Source organism: Girardinichthys multiradiatus, chromosome 18 (genome assembly GCF_021462225.1).
Source record: "Girardinichthys multiradiatus isolate DD_20200921_A chromosome 18, DD_fGirMul_XY1, whole genome shotgun sequence".
NCBI lineage: Eukaryota > Metazoa > Chordata > Actinopteri > Cyprinodontiformes > Goodeidae > Girardinichthys > Girardinichthys multiradiatus.
The window spans coordinates 17,334,240-17,355,970 of record NC_061810.1 but is presented as its reverse complement, the minus strand read 5'-3'; the positions used below and the strand labels follow the sequence as shown (position 1 = coordinate 17,355,970).

The following is a 21,731-nucleotide window of genomic DNA, read 5'->3' as shown; positions in this document are numbered from 1 at the left end:
GTTACAATCAGAAACTTCAATGTGTTTCGATTGGCTTTTATGTTATAGACCAACACTGAGTAGCACATAATTGTCAATTAGATGGAAATAGTATGTTTTTCTTAAATATAACCCAAAACTTGTGCCATGCATTTGTATTAAGCCCTCTTCCGACTCAACATTTTGTAGAACTGCCGTTTGTTGCAGTTACAGCTGCAAGTATTTTGGGTTATGTCTCTACCAGCTTTGCACATCTAGTAACTGAAAGCTTAATCAAATTTGGTGGAGTGTAAATATTAATGTTCAAGACTTTGCCAGTGTTGAATTTTGGTGTGTGCTTTGACTCAGTCTAACGCACGGATATTCGTTGATCTTAAACCATTACATTGTAGCTCAGGCTGTACACTCAGGGTCATCGCCCTACTGGACAGTAAACTTCTACCCCATTCTCAACTTTTTTGTAGCCTCCAACAGGTTTTCTTCCAGGATTCTCTTATATATTTAGTTTCATCCATCTTCCCACTAACTCTGACCAGTGTCCCTGTCCCTGTTGAAGGAAAAACATCTCCACAGCATGATGCTGCCACCAACATGTTTTATAATGTGGAATGTTAGTTTTGTGCTTCATGTAGCTCTTTGAATGTAGGTCAAAATTTTTTAATTTTTGTCTCCTCCGACCAGAGGACCTTCTTCCACATATTTGCATTTTTCTTTACATGGCTGATGGAAAACTCTTAAGTGGGACTTCTTCGTGACACTCTTCTTCAAAGAGCAGGTTCGGGGGGTATACGACTAATTTTGGTGCTCTTAACAGAGTTACTATAGGCCTGTGGCTCCATCTCTAATTATTCCTCTTCTTGCCCAGCTTATAAGTTTAGGTGGGCAGTCATGTTATGATAGGTTTGCAGTTGTCATTTCAGATGATGGATTGAACAGTGCTCTAGATGCTGAAAGCCTCAGATATGTTTTATAACCGAACCGAATGTTGATTGCCCTCATCATTAGGGGGATGGCAAAGAGGCCTTCCAACCTCAAAGACTTGAAGCTCATCGGCAAAGATAAATCATCAAAACACCAGTGGAAAGATGTAAAAAGATGCTCAGCGATTATGAGAAGGGTATAATTGCTTTCATGCCAAAAGGATATTTTATGTTTATTATTGAGATTGGTGTACACAATTTGAATAAAATGTTAATAAAGTCAGATTTTTTTTTCAATTCTGATACTCTTTTATGTTGTTTGGTTATGATTTATCAGATTCCTGTTTTTCAATCAGAAATAGACTTCTTGGTTGCTTAACTTTATGTCTTAATCTGTTAGGGTAAGAACACTTTTGGCCTTAACTGTATGTTTATGTCTAAATACACAAAACAGCTAAAGATCTTCTGAATCAAGCTGGTTCCTTAAATAGAAATGCTTTTGTGCATCTGCAGATCTTCTCCAGCAGAGTGCACCAGTAAACAAAGTCAGCCAGGATTATAACAGATTCCATTTCCACCATATGTTTATTCTAATATGACACACCTAAAGTGTAAACTTCAATATCACCTTTATTATCCTTTACTTTCATATCACAATGCCATCACAGCACAATCAATACAACATAGCTTTGATAAAAACAGGCATGTAAAATACACCAATGCATCACTTACAAAACATAACCTTTAGAAAATACTGACATTTCATACGCTGTTGACAGACACCTCCATCCATATAGTGAAAGCAAATATTGAGCTCCTGTTCTGCAAGATGTGTTGAAAGGAATGCAAAACACTGAAGTAGATAGAAACAGTCATTCCCTCTTTAATTTATTGAAGTATTCCTGACTGATTTCTTTAGATTTGTTTCTGCTTCCATGTTGCTGTGGTAAAAACTAATGTTTCCGACTGACTTTAGACTTTAAATAAGCCTGAACAAAAAGGCCTGCTTAAATAACTTTCTTGTGGTTCCATAATTATATAATAAGCTCTAAAATATGACGCGCTAAACATACCATGTGATACTGAACTTGTGATATTAACATAGGGTGATTTTTATTTATTTAAAATTTGCTAAAAAAAAAAGTCTTATAGAAGATAAAGACAAACTCTAGTTTTCACATTGTCTTTAGTCAACTCAAAATGTACCTCCATTTCCCCCTTAATCAAATAAAGTCACACTATACGCTAAGATAAAAAGACCACATACCAAGGGCTAGGAGTTTTGGATGAAGCATCATTAACTAAAAGAAATACTTCTAGAAAAAAATATATAACCATTTAATTCCAAGTTTTCCAAGGCCTTCATACGCATTATTTTATTTATTGCACCACAAGATAATATTGCATAGGATGTAAGCTGTTACCAGCTCCTCATTGCCCAGCCATAACACCGCATGTGCGAAAACATTTTAAAAAATCTGACATTTTTAAACTGCAAAGCAAAATTGCATCACTTCAATACTTAGATCAACATCAGTTCAAGTACAAAGAGATGTATTTCAGGACATCTGTGACATGCATGCCAGAAGAATTTTTTTTTTTACACAGCTTGATGTGTAAGTGGGAAATCCGCAGATCCACTTGGGTGTGAGCATTAAAAAAAAACAAGAAAGGAAGTAAACTTGCGCTCCATATAAACAGTTGTGCTTGTTGCCTCCCAGAAGGTGTATCTTCAAAGAGATGAAAAGTCGATGGCTTAGTCAGACTCTGTCTAACAGTCCTGATTTTCGCTGCAAGTGGAAGTTCTCCCAGCCTTGGACAGGAAGAGCTTTCCACTGGGACAGACACAGACCTCATAGAGACCCTGAGTATTTCCAGAAACGCCTCCCTTGCTCAGCGGCAGGCTCGGCATCCGCACTGTCTCCGCATCCAGCACCAGCTGCACAGTGAGGAGAACAAGCTTCCATAGGTCAGCCATAATAACTCATTCAATCAAACGACAAGGAACATGGACAAGGATAAGTAAGATAGAACTACGGGATTTCATGCCTAAGCAGTTCCTTGGGGATGTTGAAAGAAACAGAATGTGGCAAAAACCAAGAGAAATGATTTAATTATTAAGTCTAGATTAACACGCAGTTTTCTTTCCACTAGCAAAAACAGAATATTTATATATATATATATATATATATATATATATATATATATATATATATATCTGTGGTACAAATACTTAATTTAGTTCAGCCAGTAAGCAGCACAACAGAGATTAATAAGCCTGACTTGATGCAGCCAGAACCGTTTCACAAGACCCACTATAAACAGTCACATGGAAACCAAACCACAACAGAACCCAAACCCAGGTTTTGTAGGCTCTAAGTGGAATTAACTCTCTGAAGCCTACAAATGAAAGACCATATGCTCTTTTGTGGAGAAATGAAAACATAAGTTTAAAAATCCAGAAAACTACTGGCTGAAAAACACAAGGATAAAATGTCTTGCAGAGGTATTCACGCCTCCTGAAATGTTGTCCCTATACAGTCACAAACCTCAGAGTATAGACCAACACAAAGCATTACATAATAGTGGAGGGAAATTACACATGGTCCGGCCAGGAATAAAGTGTTGGAGAAGTTTAAAGTAGGGTTAGATTACAACATAATTTCCGAAGCTTTAAACATTTCATTGAGCACTGTTTGTTTTATAATCGGAAAAGGGGAACACCATGGCACTGCAAGCCTACCAAGAAATGGTGGTATTACAGTGACACAGTGAAAGACCTAAATCTAAATGTGAATTTGTGGCACAACTTGAAAATTGATGTTGACTGATGTTCTCCATTACACCTGACTGAGTTTCAGCTATTTTCTTTTAAAGAAAATTTGGCAAAATATCAGTCTCTGCAGCAAAAGGTGGTTCCACCAAGTAATGACTGAGCTGAGCAAAATACAACTGTGTGAAACACTTTTCCCATTTTTATTTCTTACAAATTCTCAAAACCATGTGTTCTTTTCCTTCCACTTCATAACTGTGCCCAAATGTGTTGGTCTTTCTCATAAAATCCTGATTAAACACATTGAGGTTTGTTATTTTAACATGGCAAAATGAGGAAAAATGTAAAGGATACTGTTAGTTATAGCATGAAATGAAAGCGAGGAAACAAACTAGCGGTGGTCAGCATCTAAGGTGTTTCAGACATAAATGTTCAGTAAACTGAAAGAGCCGAGCTCATGTCAAACTGTGCTAGAGCTTCCAGGTGTGGCCAAGCAAGGGTGTGGAAGTATAAAGCTGCATGTTCTCTGCCAAATGCCTGCTGCGTATATATTCCCCTGGTGATCTTAAGAAAGATGAGGAGAAGCAGACATCAGGAAGCGTAAAGCGGTTTTCTTACCAGCCCCGAACTCGACTGAAGGATGACGTCCATGTTGGAAGCAGCTTCGATGTTTCCAGCCAGCGCTTTGAGATGAACTCCTTTCGGTGCGTCCATAGTCACAGAGCGGGTTGGACACTCCAACCTACAGGAAGACAGCTGAGTGTTAGAAAGAGACCACTGTGCTCTCATGGACAACACTGATTCAGATATTAAAGAGAGTGGTTAAGCAGTGGCTGTATGAGAGGAGTGGTCTGAATATCTCCCAATAATTGCTTGCACATGACCTGTTATCAGGCTATATATGTTATAGCTGCAGTGCTCACTTCAGGTCTTTTAAAGGTTCTGACTTCAGCAGCGGCACCTCTACAGAATGCTGAAACAGAGCTCCCTCAGGACCTGTGAAAACAAACAGATACAATATATCAAAGCATGTAGAGGTATACTGCAGATGAAGGCTCTCGCCGACTGATTCTGCAGACATATTGTATGCAGAACAATCCTAAGAGTATAAACTTTGTTGAACAGGGTTTTTACTAATATTTGTTATCAAACTGTGTTATGACTCATTATATTCAAGGAAGGATGCCTGCTGATTGCTAAGCACTATACTATTGGAGCTTTGCTGAGCTTGACTTTAAAAAGGAGAAACAGTCTGTTGGCTCACTTTGACTCTCTGGAAATTAAGTAAAGCACCACGAAGAGACAGATAACACTGAGGGCTCATACTGACCCCAGGCAAAATTAAACCATCAGCTGCCTCTCTGTTTAATCAGTCATCACAGTGTTCGGCCAGTGGCACACTCCAACATACAACACTAAACCCGAGACATTCAGAATGCAGGATAGATATAATAGAAAATAGTTGCCCTCCAGCGCTTTGCTGTATACAAATACACTCTGTGGGGTTTTTTGATACAGCCTATTGGTTCAAAGTTTTAACTGTGTACATGATGGGTCTTATTCTCTATGGTATTAATGCATTTATGCAAGTGAGTTGAACTAAAGGTCATCAAAAGGCCTTTAACTGTATAGCTTGAAAGTCTAAAAATGGTTGGTTTTAAATCTGAAACAAAGGGAAATTCCTTGACATTTTCAGTCAGATTTGAGAAGGCAAACATGAACACATCAGCAACGACTCTTCTAAACAACAACCATATTTATTTTAACCCTCATTTGCCCATAGGATAGCTTTTAGTCTTCTATAGCATGTTAGAAGTTTGGAGCTTCTCTTCAGCTCACCCCACAGGTTTTTAAGGGGTTTAAGATTGGGGACTGAGATGACCATAGTAGAACGATTGGGTCAACCATTTGTGTGTCAATTTGGCCTTGTGTTTTGGATTATTGAATTTGGTTTGGTCCTGTTTCAGTTGTTTTCAACTTTTTAATTATTGCTTTGACTGAAGATATGTGTATTTATCAATAGTCCCTCTTATTAGATGGTTTAAAAATGATTCAATATTAAAAAATAAATTAATCGCTGTGCAAAAATTGCTCATCTTTTTACATACCTTTACTGGAGCTGCCAATAAATATGGGGCAGGCTGTATACAAGGTACTAGGAGGTGTAGACATTTCAGCAAGCTTTGAACAATATTCAAATGGTAACTTGTGTCTGAGAGAAAATTATTTAAAGTATTCAGACAGAAATCCAGGTTTCACAAAGCTACTGGTCTGAACTAGACACTGCTAGAAGATTATCAGTCTTCTGTTAGTTTTGCTTTATAATTTACAAAGCAGTTATAGGCAAAGAAAGATAATTTATTCCAAAATCAGTTTGTCCATATGTGGGTGCTCCAGTAAGACAATGTTGTCTGTTGCAGCTCAGAGGTTGTTAGGGCAGATTAAACAGGTTAAAACAGATGTAACATTTGCAGATTCTGCACTCGCTGGGGTTTAACTCCATTGTTTGTTACAGTAATAATCAATAAACTGCACATATTACGTGACATTCTAGCAAATTACCAGAAGGCCATGAAAGATGCAAAGTGTCAATATCTCTCTTCTATGATTTCCACCAACAGTCACCCACCTACACTCACCTTTATCCATTGTCAAACCAGTTTCTCATCTGCCCTTCCTTTCCAAGGTTGTAGAAAAAGTGTTTTTTATACAGTTACACTCTTTTATTAGAAGCAAACTGAATTCTCAAACAATTCCCATAAGGGTTCAGATCTCGACATACTACAGAGTGAGCTCTTTTAAAAGTTAACAATGATATTTCCTTGGCACTTGATGCTAGATCTGCTACGGGATCTCACACCAGCGTTTGATACAGTGGACTATGACATATTCATTTCTCACTTTGAGAATTATGTTGGTATTTGTGGCACCATCCTAAATTTGTTCAGTTTGTATTTAGTAAACAGGAGTTTCTCTGTAATGGTTGGTGATGTTTTTTCATCCTGTGCTTCACTTCTCTGCGGGGTACCACAAGGTTCCATTCTTGGCCCTATCGTGTTTTCTTTGTACATGCTGCCTTGAGGCTCAGTTGTAGCCAAACATAATCGTAGTCTTTTCACTGTTATGCTGATGATGTATCTATTTGCCAACTAAATCCAGTGGAAGTGTGAAGTCTAGCTCTTTGTTGAGCTGTCAAATTGTCAAATTTTGGTTCTTTGGCTTCAACATTTAAGTAAAAAGTGAAAAACCTGGAAGATGCGTGAAATTGGACAGATTGATACTGTTTTCAGAGATTTCAAATCAATGCACCTTTGAACAACCAAGGTCAAGGTGCAAACAGAGGGGTGATCATTCTTTTGCCAATGCTGCTCCCAGGATGTGAAATAAGCTTCACCCAATTTACGATCTATTGTACATTCGGTTCTTTTTAAGTCAGAACTTAAATTGGCTTTTAATACTTGCACTGTGCTGCTCAGACACACATTTTACTGTATGTGCTACTTATGTGACTTCATTATTTTTTACATGTTTTTTAGTTGATTCTATGTGCTTTTATTTAATTTTTTTGTGTCTGTGTTTCAGTTTTCATTTTATTTTTGCTGTTAGGCACTATGGATTTTTGAATTCTTTTAGATGTTGTAAAGAGCTATATAAATGATTGATTGATTGTTTTGATCGTTTAATGCAAGTCTGCCATTTATTCCAAAAGACCTTCCAAACAATCGCGTTTGTGTTTGTCCTTGCTTTGTTGGTTGCTGCAGAGCCCTTTGCCTTCAAATCCAAGCTCTCATGTTGATATCACATCTGCTGTCTGTTTTCTTTTTCCAAACTGTTCTTGCCAATAGGTGTGTGCTATATCCAAGAAAACAGCACGTAAAGTCCCTCACCCACATACCTGTGACTCGGAGTTTGTCCGGCCCGATCACATTTCGCCCACCATCTGCACTGAACAGCATGTTGTCATTGTGGGAGTTGATGATCATGTTCTGAGTGTGTCCCTGAGCCTCTTTTGGACCTGCAACAATAACAGAAAATACCTGGAGGTGTTTGGCAGTGATACATGAATAAAATTTGCCTCGTCCTCTCATCGTATGGGACATTCTCTAGCTGTGTGGCGCTGCTGAGGTGATGTGTTGACGAGAAGTGGATCAATTCAACCTGTGTAACTCCAAGAGGGAAACAAGTAACCCCATTAGGTTTTTACTGAAAGGTGCCTCATTACAGGTCATTCTCTTTGCCCTTGACTACATCTGTGTTCACAGCCCTGTGAGAGTAAAATCTACTGCAGGTGGATCCCTCAGTGAGATATTTAACCCGGTGTCTGTGTCGGTCTTCAACTGTGAATCGACTCACAATCTTCTCTAACAAGCATTTTGATTTTATACTCCTGGGGCTGAGAGGATGCAGGCTATACGTTTTACGACTTAACGATCAAGGACACATAATGGCATCGTGGAACACAGTAATTAGTTGGGTCATTTGCTGGCCTTTTAATCATGACAAACATCCTAACGTGGCCATCAGAGGACTATAAAAGATGTACAAATATGACCCACAACGGGCCCCAAGCCCTCCATGGAAGACAGAATGATCCAGAAGCATGGTCAGAGACAAGAACACTGCCTGTAATGGCTTTTAAATGGAAATCTAAGAGATTATAAATTGACAGATGGCGTCTTGTCACTGCTAATGTAGAATGAGGAATCCCTGCAGGACAAGCACATAAGTGACTTTACTCTTGCCCCCATACATCATGCAGATGTGAGGTGTAAGTGCTGGTTTGTCTCTGTGTGGACAGGCGTCCTCTTACCCACAGATGTCCTCCCCGTAACGTTCCCTTTCTCGTCGCGGGCATTGAGGGAAACGTTTTCTGATGAATGCACAACCAGGGAAGAATCCTGAAGGCAGAAAAAAGACAACTTTATAGCCTGCAAACAGAATTAGAAAGAAGAAACATTTATAACCGGGATGGACGGATCCCTCTTGCTGCTTGCGATTTATTTGGTCCACTTTCCCTCTTCTGTCACCACACGGCTAAAATCTGAAGTGTTTAATAAAGCTGTTCCTGAACTTGCCAGCTTCTTAGCTACCCACATTTAATCATGTAATTAGTTATGCCAGTTAGATAAAAATGCAAAACCTACAGATTATTTTTCAGAGGGAGGGTGTGAAGGGAAGTGTTACCTGTAGGGCACATTGTACCATGTTATTACATAAGTGAGAAAGAAGAGAAAGCTTTATAAGTTGAACATTTAGTTTAACACTTATTTTATCAAGGCTGAAATAAATATCATTTTCAATATGAAAGCATTATAAAGAACTCCTCATAAGGATGTCTTTTTGCTGCCTGTGGGCAACACTGTGGCTCACTCAATTAAAATGAATGTCTTAAAGAGGAAATATTAAACAATTTTGTTTTAAACTTCAAAATGTAACAAAGATGCATTTGATATTGGTTACAGTAAAGCAAAGTTCAGGCCATAACTATACTCTGTAGGTCATATTTTAATATTATAGCAGAAGTTCCCTGTCTTATTTTCTTATAATTTCCACACATTTTCCTCCATTTATAGAATGAATCAGCCTCAAATAGAGGGCCGGAATCACACTGTTGATCTATCATTCACTGTAACAGAGATAGCTGTCTGTACTTCGCCCTCACTATCCTCATCCTCATTGTCAGGAACCAAGCAGTACAGAGTAGAGGACACAGGTGTTGAATTCAAAAAAGTGGGTTTTATTTACCCAAAAAACATGAAAAAATGGTTAACAAAATGGGCAATTATACAGGCATGCCAATAAAAGAGGTCAACTCTAGATACTAGACTCAAAATCATCACTGACAAGACTCAGACAGATACAAACCAAAACCGACCTCCTGAACTAACACATAAGGGCCCTTAAATACAGGTTTAGCTAAACCACACACACACAATAGGGGAAGACAAAATGGCTGCCACATAATAACAGGAAATAAATCCAAAACACCCCCTAAGGATCCCCCCATTTGGCATGAAGCGTTTGGTTCAGTCCAATGAGGCCATCAGCAGTACTTCAGGAATCTCAGCCCTTTAGCCACGCCTTTTGCCCATCAGGAAGGGGAAGCCAAACACCCAGGTAAACTCAAACTAAGAAAAGAGTATTAATACAACATAGAACTGAATTGGCCTTGCAGTGTTAATATGTGTGCACTTCATATAAACATTGTAAAGTGATAGAGGAATAAACAAAGAAACTATATAATTAAGGAATATTTAAAGTAATGACAACAAAGTAAATTAAAGGAAAACCAGATTATAGTAGGGTGTGGCTCTTACCCTGTGTGGCTTGCCATCACACTCATTCTGATTCTCACTCGCATCCTCATCAGCCTGTTCTGTGGCCAGGTATTCTCGCATCTTGTCATCTTTATTACTGCATAATTTTAATCCGTCTTCACTATGCTCAACTAAAAGTGTAATTTCTACCTTTTTCTCCCTTAAAGGGGTATATTCTGTACATAGGGCAACGTGTGTGGAAATTATTAGCAAATAAGACACACAAAGTTTCATGTAATAGTAGACTATGGCCTAGAGAATGTAGTAATTACTACACTACCACTATCAACACTTTTATTACTGGTAAATTGTAAAGATCACAGCAAAGCTATAATAATTGGTACACAATTGAACATTATATTTACCTGAAAACACACCATCGCGTGTTTGAGGAAAATCTCATACTTAACAAGTATCCATAATTTTATCAGCAAAAACAATAGCACTACATGGTGAAAAAAACTACAAATCCATTAGTGTGAATATATATTTATCCAATTTGACCAGCCTACATTGAAGTTTTTAGGCTTGTCTAATGCCAAAAAACCTACAGAAATGTCTTTTTGTGTTTGGAAAAACAGATTAAGGTAACGAAAATGTCACACTGTGTTTTAAAGTGCAGCTGTTCAATGTATAATCATCCAGTTCTGGTTTGACAAGTCTAAATATTTCAGATTTTAAGCTACCGATGATCAAATGCAGTCCAGATATTTTTAAAAACTGTGAAATAGTCCTTTAGATTATTGTGGATTGAATCACCTTTTCATCCAGAGCTTTCAATGATATCTTATACCTACCCCACCAGACAAAGCAAAACGTTTGCAGCAACTAGACGACACTTTACGAGACAAACATCATGCTGAAGAGAAATATTGGGGCATTTTTATTAATGCAAGAGGACGAATAAATTTTAGCTTGAACAGATAAGCAGTGGTGCCATTTTTGGTGACCTGTCTACCTCTGAGGACTCAAAATGATGCTGATTCCTAAATGTTGAGACTATAAATGTTCTTCTTTATCTCAAGAGATCTTTGTGTTTCTTTGCTCTTAGTCAGATTCTCATCCCCAGTTTAGGAACCACACATTCGAAAGGGTTTTTAAATCCTCAAAGAGCATTTGATCTTAAATGAGTATGGGGTCCTTTCTGGTAATGCTTTTTTTTTTTTAAACTTCTGTTTATGTTTGAAGTCAAGATTCATAATTGGCACAAATCATTTATTTATGGTTTCTTTGTGGACTAAATTAATGTTTTCCAGAATTGAACACTTTAACTCCTTAATACTCATTGCCTAACAATGATTCTTCAGGATCCTCGTATAAGAGGTCATTAACATGTCAAACGTTTAATAAACTGGCCAACATTACAGCAATGACATATAAACTTAGAAGCTGTTTCTTTTTAAAATTGCTTTTTACTATTTTACAGAAATGTTTGGACAAGACAACAAAAAGTATCCTGTATTTTTTATTAGCAGACATCAACATAAAATGTTGACATATAGCAGCCCAGCATTAAATCACTTCTATTTCTGTGCCGCTGTGAGGCAGACGCTTTTACAAAAATTATCCAAGCAACAAACTTTTCATACAAAAGACAAAGGATGACGATGTGAGTCACTGAGTCTCATTAGATAGCCATATAATACAATAGAGAATGTGCCCATCCATAAATGAGGGATGTATTGCCTCTTTAATGAGAGTCATGAAATACAAAAAAAAGAAAACGCTTTAAAAAATTGCTGCTATGAGCAAGAAAAGCCATAACATGCAAACAACTGCAGCAAAGTGTTCCCATCTGCTGCTAGGAGGCAGGCCATAAACTACTCCCCGCCACAAATATCCCTGAGGTTAATGGGGAACTGAGCGCTTCGCCATGTGCACTGCGTGGGACTGCCAAATCCAGTTTGTTCTGACACGTTCCCCCCACAAAAAAAAAACGAACTGCAGTGTGAAATATGCAGCAAACTGACTGCGGCTAGACAATATCTGCAAGAGTGTCTGCAGATTCAGATGACAACTGCACATGCAATCTGCACACATTTCCAACTCGCACTCCAGTTTAACGTTTGGTAAACAGAAAGAAATAATGGGCATGCTGTCGGGCTGCTAGGCTGAGCAAACAGCAGTTTGACAATTAATTGGAAAGCAGGAGGTGGAGGGGGGAGAAGAGAAAGACCAGACAACGAGGAGGAATGTGGGAAGAAGAGAGAGATAAATTGAGTGTTCATGATGATCTTACTTCTCTGGAGTGAATCTCCTGAGCGTAGACCGGGAAAAGAAACTCAGACTCTCCTTCTTCCAGCTTTACTCCATCAGAGTGTACTTGTAGGAGTCCCATCCCTTCCTAAAATAAATGACTTAATTTAAACAACTGTAACATGATAAAATATGCTTAAGCTCAGTTTAAATAATCATATATATTCTTGTACAACTTTGGGCCCATAACAATAGGGTTGTGCTGTGCTTATGTGCAGGCTCTTAAATAAATAGCGTGTCTATAAATATATGAGTATGTGTGTCAGCCTGCTTGGTGCATCTCCTTTTCTGCATAAATCCACAGTTGCCATCTGGACTTGAAACAGAAAGCTGAAAAGATTCCCTGAAATAGCAGTTCCACTGTTCGCTTTAAACAGCCAAGTACCAGCTAATGGGGAAAATACCTCTGCTGCAATGTGCAATGTAATGTTAGTGGACTATGTGAAGGAAATAACCGAACAAATTTCAAATGATTTCTAGAGAAGCAGTGAAAGTAATAGAAATCTGAGATTTTCACACCGCGTTGAACCACATCACCCGGAGGATCCAGATGGTGAGGGCAAAGTTGACAACCAGGATGACGATCAGCAGCAGCACAAACAGGTAGAGGCAACGCTTCCTCCAGCCATAGATGCCGATCTTGTAGACGTAGTCGGGCACAGGCCGGGGCGAGCTGCTGCCCTGGGTGGTGGTGACATACTGCTCCCGAGCCATCTGTTGGATGAGCGTAACACATGCTGACAGGTACACAGGCGAGGGAAACAGATGCTCTTCACTCAGATTGAACATGGCATGCCATAACATCAGCATTTGTCAGCGGAGAGTGAAGAGGAACATTACCTACCTCAACAAAATACAATACTCTCTAAAAATTAGCCAATGAATACAGTAAATTGCAATAGTATTCATACCGTTTTGGACATCTCATAAGGTACTTCTATATCTATCATTTGAAAATTGAATGAATAAGGCACAAATGCAAAACTACCATGACCTGGTTGACCCCTTTAGCTGATACGCAGGACAAGGGAAGAATTAATCGTAGTCAGCTAACAGACATGGCAAATCTGGAATAGCTGCACAAATTTAAGTTGTGCAATTCAAGAATTAGGCCTTTATGAAAGGAAAGAAGAAAAAAAGAGGTAATGATTTGTATTTTGCCATAGGTCATTGGGCAAACACATGACTAGAGAGTGCTCTAATCAAAGGAGACCAAAACTGAATGGTTTTGCTTTCATGCAAAACTCTGTGTCTGATGGAACACACCATTGCCACCATAAATATGGTGGTGGCAGCATCCTGCTGTGGCGATGCTTTTCTTCAGTAGGGACAGAGAGGCGCAGGTCAGCTTTAATGGGAAGATGGATGAAGCTAAAAACAATCCAGTCCTGGAAGAAAGCTTGCAAGATGGAGAAAAAGACTTGACACTAGGGCAGAAGTTCACCAACCTGCAGGAGAACAACCCAGAACATACAGCTGGAGCTATGATTTAGAGTATATGAAATAACACTAATGTGTTAGTATGACCTAGTCAAAGTCCAGACCTAAATATTATAAGAATTAGTAGCAAACAATTGGCTCCAATTTCATTTAGCAGTTGAGCTGTTTTAAAAAGAAAACAGGTAAAGCATTCAGACAGATGTGCGAAGCTGATAAAGACAAAAGGTGGCTCTATAAAGTACTGAGTCAGGGCACTGACTACAATCTGATTTAATAACTTAGCCCAGAACTGCATAGATTCCTTTACAAAGTAATTCAACATATATAAATTGGATCAACATGATCTGCAGTATTGGGACGGATTAAGCTTCAAAGCTTAGTAGAAGTCTTCTGCTGAGTTCTGAATTTAATTCAGCTAATTTTAACTTAGCTGTCAGCTGTATGTGAATGCTTTTCTCAATATTTATTTATGTTATTTTAGTTTTTTAGGCTAAATATTGAGAGCTAAGAAGACAGGTTAGTTGTTTTGTGTTTTTCACATTGAGTAAAAACCTCATTTACCAGAGCATGAAAGCTTATTTTTGGCTTATCATCACAGATTTCAAGACAATGACATCTGTTTATGGGGACCACTGATATATAGTGTAGGCCAACATATAATACTATAGTAAACAAACAACAGATCTTAATTTCCATCACGCCAAAAATTATTTGTTCATACAAAAGGACTCCATTTTGCTTCTCTGAAGTGTCTAACTATTGTGTCATGAATTATGGACAATAAATCTGACTACAGTCATTAAAAGGAACATTTAATAGGGAGTGTGACCAACTCAGGCAAATTTTGAATCAGACCTAACAGATCCAGTGAGCTTTTTTTAACAGATATTTTAAGAGTAATAAAATCTTTTACATGATAAGTAAAAATGAATCCCTCTGGGGTTTGATTCCTAACTGTGGGACATTTGCTTCATATCTTTCTGTCTATTTGCTGTCTGAGTACTGTGAATAAAAGCCCCAGGGTGTCACAAAATCATTGAAAAAAACAGCAGTCTAAATGTTTAACTTCTGTCTGCAGCAATACAAGGATTACAACATGATTGGAGCCTTTCACTAAATTAGATGACAACCTGCTGCAGCAATGTACAGCTGAGAAACATCTTTTTTTTTTGTTTTGAAACATGTAAATCGTTTGAATAAGACTTTAAAAAATGTTAAACCTAAGTAATGCAAAGATTTGTTAGTTCCTTGATAGAACACATTAGCTGCAATAGCATATTTAGATTTGTATAAACTATTTCCTGAGGTGGAATTACTTCTTTCAAATTGTTCATTTACTTTAAAGTGGGACAGACAACACACCATCTTTCATTTCATTTAGTCTGATAATTATCAACAGGGGAAAAAAAAACTTCAGGGAATTTGCACAGCATTAATTAATAAAATGAGCATACACAAAAGTATTTTTGCTATATGCTACTGGCAAATTGTAGAAATACAGACACAGAAATCTGATCTTTTGCAGAAATGTTGCTCTCTGAGAAGACTTTAGGTCTTTACAATGAAAACAACATGGCAAATGGTTCACAAACCTCAACGCTGGTGGGTTGATTAGGCCTGATTTTATAAGCATGGAGAGAGCCTGTTGCTGAGTTTTGATGTAGAGAGTGATGGACTCACAGAGAAAGAAACACTCAGCACCATCAAAGAGGTTTAGCCGAATGCATTTCAAGCCTCATTATCATTTAAGGTTCGCTTGAGATCTTTTGTTCTATGTTCTTTGTTTTTCTCATTTGTTCCAGCAAGCCTTATTTGGTTTGCCTTCACACACCTATGATAGAGATCTGCCCAGCAAGATGTCTGTTTTTTTAACAATTTGTTTCCAACGTCCAATTGAGCAACCCAGTGAGACATTCAGAGGTTCGTTCCAGGAGACAAGCGACCAGTCTAAGCGGAACCTTCCCCTCCAAACAACACCTTTCTGTGGAGGGATTCCCTGTTGGCAGTTTCAGAGTTAGGAGTATGGGAGCTGCACCTGCTGCCATCGGACATTCGGTGAGAAAGAAGTGACACAACAGTCTGATTTCAGACCAAAGTAAGGAGTCCCTTTATCACTTTTATTTTAGTAGTACGGTGGTGGCCAAGCTGATTGCACAAAGGTGGTTCACATGTGTAGCCCTTCTTTTTCTCTTCAAGCTTTCTATTAAAGTTAGGTCAGATATTTAGGCTAAACTAGTGCAGCACCTTGCATTGTAATTTCAGAAGGAGCAAGATGGAAAGAGAAGAGAACAGAAGGTTAGACTTTAAATCATGCAATAATACTCCGAAGATTCGTTCTCAGCTCCCTTTGGAAATTCTCTTTAAATAGTAGTTAGTTTTGAGGTTATTTTATATTTTTGCTTTTGTTATTTGTAATTATTTATTGAAGTAGATTTGTGTGATTCCTTGTAGGTTAATTCTTAATTCTGTTGGCAAATAGTTTCCAAATAATTTCCAAATGACATTTCAATATTGTGATCCTCAAAAATAAATCAAATTTTATAATATGGAAATATTATTTTATTATTGCAATGTAACCAATAAGATGGCTCCCCGATTAAGAAAAATAAATTACCCTTCAGATTGATTATCGACATAACTGACAAGAATGTTTAACATAAAAATATAATTAACAAGCCTTATCATTTAACATTTAAGTAAGAAACAGTTTCTAGAATTGGTTGTAGGAGCTTTAAGCTCACAGTCATGGTAATTAATAGCATGGATACCTAATCCCTGCTGTATCCTCCTGTTTGTTTAGACAGTTAATACACCAGATATTTGATTGAAATTGTTAGTACAGAAGAGTTTAAATTAATCTACACCCATCTTTATCATTAAAATTAGAGTTTACAAATAAAAGAAAAACAACATGCATTAGAGAGATTGATGAATGCAAGAATCTATCAAGAAACGTGTGTCATCTCTCCTCTGGTCGTGGTCTCGGGTTACTGAATACAGTAATTTTGGTGAATTTTCATCTTTTACGCTGTGTTTCCATTACTGCAGAATTTAGGCACGCAATGTTTATTTTCAATACATTTTCCAGCCTTCCAGCTTTGTAAATGCACCCCGCCTAATGACACATCTACATAATGTTTTACTCACACAGTGTGCAGTCTATGATTCATGAGCCCGACGCTTTGTATGAGTGCTGCCAGCAGAGAACTTTACAGAATTTCCAGCACATTTTATAAAACGTTGAAGTAAATGCAACTTAATACAGCACAAAAGCAGCAGTGTCTGCTTATACTGTATCAACTTTCCACAGAGCCTAACAAAAGTACACACACCCCTTGAACTTTTTACATTAACATTACTTTTGTAGCATTACAACCACAAACCTCAGTAAATGTTATTATGATTTTGTTTCCTGGACCAAAACAATGTAGAGCATGACTGTGTAGTAGAAGGAAACTGATACATGATATTAACAAGTCAGGGGGAGCAGCCAAGAAGCCTATGGTAACTCTGGAGGAGCTACAGAGATCCACAGCTCAGGTGGGGGAATCTGCCGATAGTACTAGCATGAACTTAAAAGAAGTCTCACTTACATTTGTTATTCTAGAGGCTGTACAGCCCTTTGGTCAACTCTTGCTGTTTTTAAATGTGCTTTATAAATAAAATGACGACTTGACTAAAGACCCACAAACCATGTTGGGATTACAGCATATAAGTGAAAGAAGGTGCTCTGGCCTGGTGGGAGCAAAATTAAACTTTTTGGGCTACATGCAAAACAAAACATGTGTGTATGGTGGAAGCATCATGCTGTAGAAATGATTTTCTATAGCAAGGAAAGAAAACCTGATCAGATTTGATGACAAACTGGGTAGAGCTAAATGCAGGGCAATCCTAGAATAAAACTCTTTACACTTGAGGCTGGGGGCCAATAAAATGGTTTAGATCAAAGCATGCGTTAGAATGGCCCAGTCAAAGGGCATTGCTAAATTCAACTGAGAATCTATGGCAACATTTGAAATTTGATACTCATTGCTGCTCTTCACCTTGACTGAGCTTGAGTTATTTTGCACAGACTCTCCAGATTTGTATTTGTAAAGGAAACTATGTATAACTTTCCTTCCACTTTAGCTATGCACTACGTTGTGTTGGTCTATCACAAAAAACCCCAGTAAAAAACGGAAGTTTGTGGTTTTAAAGTAAAAATGTTGAAAGGTTTGGGAGGGTGAATGTAATATAGCCAGACGCTGTGTCTTGAATAATTGTGAGATGTAAATTGGAACACAAGACTTGTTTTTTGTGTTCAGGTCACAAGAGGGCAGATCAGAATGCAGACCCTCCGAGAGAGACTCCGGTCAGCACATTAATACCATCTGACACACTAACAACAGGGAACCTCGGGGGGAAGATTTCACTAAGACAAGGCAAGTGTGTGTCCAAGTGGCTAAAAGCCTAACAGAGCTGCAGTGAAAGACGAGCTCTATCAGTTTCTATTGATAGATCTGTAATAATAACCAAAAAATAGCTGCAGAGAACATTGCTGTCACTGAGTAGCAAAGCTAGGGGAAAACACTGACATATCTGGATTATTATAAGTAAACAAAAACACCCAGAAAAGGCAGGAAACAAAGATAAAACTGCTTTAGATCCTCAACGTTTCTTCAGAGCCCCTGATTCTGCAGTTTGTAAATAAACTGAATCAAAGATGTCTTGTCTCAGCTGGGTTTTCTGAACAGAGCCACAATGATTTACATACAGGACAGATGTTGGATCTGTCACAACTAAGGTGTTCTCCATCATGTTTAAACTGACACTTCTCAAACCAAAAAGTAATTCTTCCCCGACAGGAACAGATGCTCAGCCGAGCACATTGTCTTTCTGTGGGCCCCATGGGCCAACGATGATACATGCAGAACCGAATTAACATGCAGTGGCAAACTGTACAGTCTAAAATAAGTTTCTGCAAATAATGAAGGTAAACATCTTTTTCCAGCTGCAAGGTGAGGGAAAGAAAAGGAGCTGCCCCCCTAGTTCTCTGAGGGCCAGCTTATTTCTCTCTGCCTGCAATAAACACTGGGAGAGGGCGAATTAAAGGCATAAAAGGCTGAAAGTGTTTCTATGACCAAATCTGCATCTCCACAGGACCTGTCACATGCCTTGCAAGCTTAGCAGTGATGAATAGCCCCTCTTTCACAAACAAATAAATGAATGTTGCCTGCAAATACGAGAAAAAATGACTGAGATATCCTCACGGGGGGAGAAGCGAGAGCAAGGCTCTTGATAAGGAATAGGTTATGTGGAAATGCTCATTTTTTTCTGGCAAGTATCTCACCCCATTTAAATTTACTAATCATATCTGTGTGAATGATTCAGCTTTAGAGGGTGAATCCCAGCAGAGATGCACGGAAAACAGCGGGTTTGCCCATCACCTGGTGATTTTGTGAACATGGATTGATTCAAGTTTAAAGGTTTGCCATTTCAAGGGATCTCCACTGAGGCTTGAAAGAGAAGAAAGCTTTCCCAATTAAACCCATTCCAATATCCCTGCACTACATCTATTAACAGCAGCAGGCTTTGTGTGCTGACACCTTGATCAGATCAGGAACTTCAAGCGAATGAGCTCTTGCTTTGTTCATTATGATGGTTAATGAATTTTGCCGTAATCCAGTATAATTACTTTAAATGAACACATTAAGAGGCTTCTGTGCCTTTAGCTGCTGAAAAAATGGAGGAGGCAGCTTTAAGCTTGAATCCTTTTGATGCGCCCTTCAGCTCCACTTTCAGTGCTGCCACTGGTCTTTAAACCGCAGGCTGATCCCTCCATAGCAACCCAAATAAACACTCCCTGAAGAGCCTTGCTGCCAGACTGTCAGGAATGTTCAGTGTGTACAGTGTTTGGCACAAAATCTCTCCATTTCTAAGTTAATCTGCTAGTTTAAACTCAAATATAAAAGATGAAAAATGTGTCCATCTTTACCGAGATAAAGCTAAACTAATGTTTCAACAAATCTCTGCTTTTTAAGAAAAAAGAACATGCATGGTGCAGCACAGACAGGACATGGTTCCTAAACTGTGTACAAGTATCATGGGGGTAACTAGGTTGCCTTCAGCTGTACTAGTTGTGATCAACCATTCACAGGGTTAAGGCGAAGCTAATTAACAGCCGAATAGATGAGTTGGTCAACCACATTGATCTTTGCGTCAAACAGAAACTGCCGTGTAAAGTTTATAACTGTTGCAAAAATCTATTCAACATACAGCAACCATCCTGGATTTTAAAGGTCAGGGTTGGTGATTTCGTTAGAAATATCAAATTCTCAGTACAATTTAAGCCTGTTTTAATCTCTAGTTAGAAAACCAGGGTTATATGCTAATTGCTGGGATCTGTGGCAAAGAACAATTAGCAGTTAGGTTTTATCATTGTTTGGTCCAGCTGACTCCTATGAAATCTCACAGATCATGGCCCCTGATCAAACTAAAGTAACTCTGACCCTCTGGTAGATATTGTTTATAGGAGTCGTATAACTGCATTTACTAACAGCAGACTATGAATGGACAATAAAAAATTACTTTAAACCATTGGTTTTCAAAGTGGGTACAAAACGTCCCCAGGGTACAAAATGACAAAGGTACGGAAATGATCAGTACCCCTACATTTTAACCATGGAAATAACCTTCTGACTATCCTACAGAAAATTCTTGCTTTAGGAGACCTTTCTGTTTATTTTTCCAAGTTTGAACTTGGACACGTTTGAGTTCTGAGTGACACAGTAATCCACTAATGACCAGCTTCTGTCAAACCTAACATGCAGTGCCAATAGATAACACCTTCTTCCATGTTTGATAGAAGAAAAAACTAATTATAAACTGAAATGTTTGCTCCCTTTTTTACTGAAAATGTCCTTTTGTATGGTGGTACTTGTAAACATTAGTGTTTACTTGTTATAAACTACTTGAGAACCAATGCTCTAGGGTATTGTCTCCCTGATGATTTCTGGCCTCTGAATGAGAATGAGGACCTGAGCTGAAGGGATCACTTCAAATCCACAGGTCCGAGTTGTGATCCAGGTTTCCAAATGAGCTAGAACTTGATCAAATCATGTGCTAGAGGTTTTGATTGGTTAGAAACTTCTTAATGTGTTTAGGAAGGAAAATATTCTGAGTGCTGTGCTAAAGTTTTCCTCTGAGCATATAGCGAGTAGCCGGTGTCACGTCTCTATACTCTCCTATGATGCCTTCACTTCTAAAAATAGAGCACAACTGTTGTGAACTTTATTAAAAAAGAGCACCACAGTTTACAGATTCACAAGGTTTATCTGGTAATAACCAAACAGTGTAAAACCATAGCTTACAAGACGAATGTAAGGACTTATAGTGCAGTTCTTTGAGTTATTTTTGTGTTTCACTTCTGTTGGCCATGTATGGTAAAACTGCTCACAGCCAGCTCACTAAAAACATACTTTCCAAATCCCAGGAAACCTCTGTGTGGAATGGAAAGTTATCAAAGCGCAGCATATAAAACACTAAGCTTGACAAAAACTTTAAACTGTACACATTAGGTTAAAGGTCAGCAATGTAAACCTTTTAAAGTTCCTTTTAACAGGAGACATACATGGGAAATGAAGGAAAAATGGAATCCAAGCTACTCACAGTTGCGTGTGGAGGCACAGCAGTCCTTTCCAAAGCAGCAGCGAGCAGATCCTTCGCTGCTCCCAGCAGCCTGAGAAGCAGCAGCGCTTGAGCTCCTCACACGCCTGTCAGCCGCTCAACAGCTGCGTGCCATGAGTCCAGAGCTGGGAGAAGTATCCAGGATGATCACCGAGAGATGGCGCTCCCACTCTGACTCTGTCGTCCAGACATTTAAACATCACCATCAGTGGGGGTCTGAGTGAGAGAGAGACAGAAATGGAAAGGAGAGGGCAGAGTTTCAATCACGCTTTCTCTCTCTCTCTCTCACACACACATACACACACACGCACACACAATGCCACCCACAATGAACAAAGGCAGCTATTTTTCATGTACTGAGTCACTTTCACTGCTCAGTCC

The 21,731-nt window shown here is 38.5% G+C and overlaps 1 protein-coding gene across 2 annotated transcripts; it reads right to left on the bottom strand.

The window, feature by feature from the left end:
* Positions 1 to 1,511: 1,511 nt before the first annotated feature.
* On the bottom strand, positions 1,512 to 21,528 carry sgcg (sarcoglycan, gamma). 2 transcript variants are annotated; one of them, XM_047390966.1, is made up of 9 exons: positions 21,333 to 21,528; positions 13,512 to 13,693; positions 12,765 to 12,959; positions 12,229 to 12,333; positions 8,483 to 8,570; positions 7,568 to 7,687; positions 4,596 to 4,668; positions 4,291 to 4,414; positions 1,512 to 2,838 (listed from the first exon to the last, which is right to left on the bottom strand). In XM_047390966.1, the coding sequence occupies exons 2-9, from the start codon at positions 13,521 to 13,523 to the stop codon at positions 2,671 to 2,673; spliced, it is 885 nt and encodes a 294-aa protein (XP_047246922.1). In that variant the 5' UTR covers positions 13,524 to 13,693; positions 21,333 to 21,528; the 3' UTR covers positions 1,512 to 2,670. The 2 variants fall into 2 exon arrangements, with proteins under 2 accessions (XP_047246922.1, XP_047246923.1); XM_047390967.1 differs by lacking the exon at positions 13,512 to 13,693 and having other exon boundaries at positions 21,333 to 21,526.
* Positions 21,529 to 21,731: the final 203 nt, after the last annotated feature.

What these genes read in the sequence shown, in the direction of transcription:
- sgcg (XM_047390966.1), bottom strand. An exon ending in GGACAAACTCCGAGTCACAG is followed by an intron (nt 4,669 to 7,567) that starts GTATGTGGGTGA and finishes TTGTTTTCACAG; the next exon opens with GTCCTGAGGGAGCTCTGTTT. An exon ending in GAACCTTTAAAAGACCTGAA is followed by an intron (nt 4,415 to 4,595) that starts GTGAGCACTGCA and finishes GTCTTCCTGTAG; the next exon opens with GTTGGAGTGTCCAACCCGCT.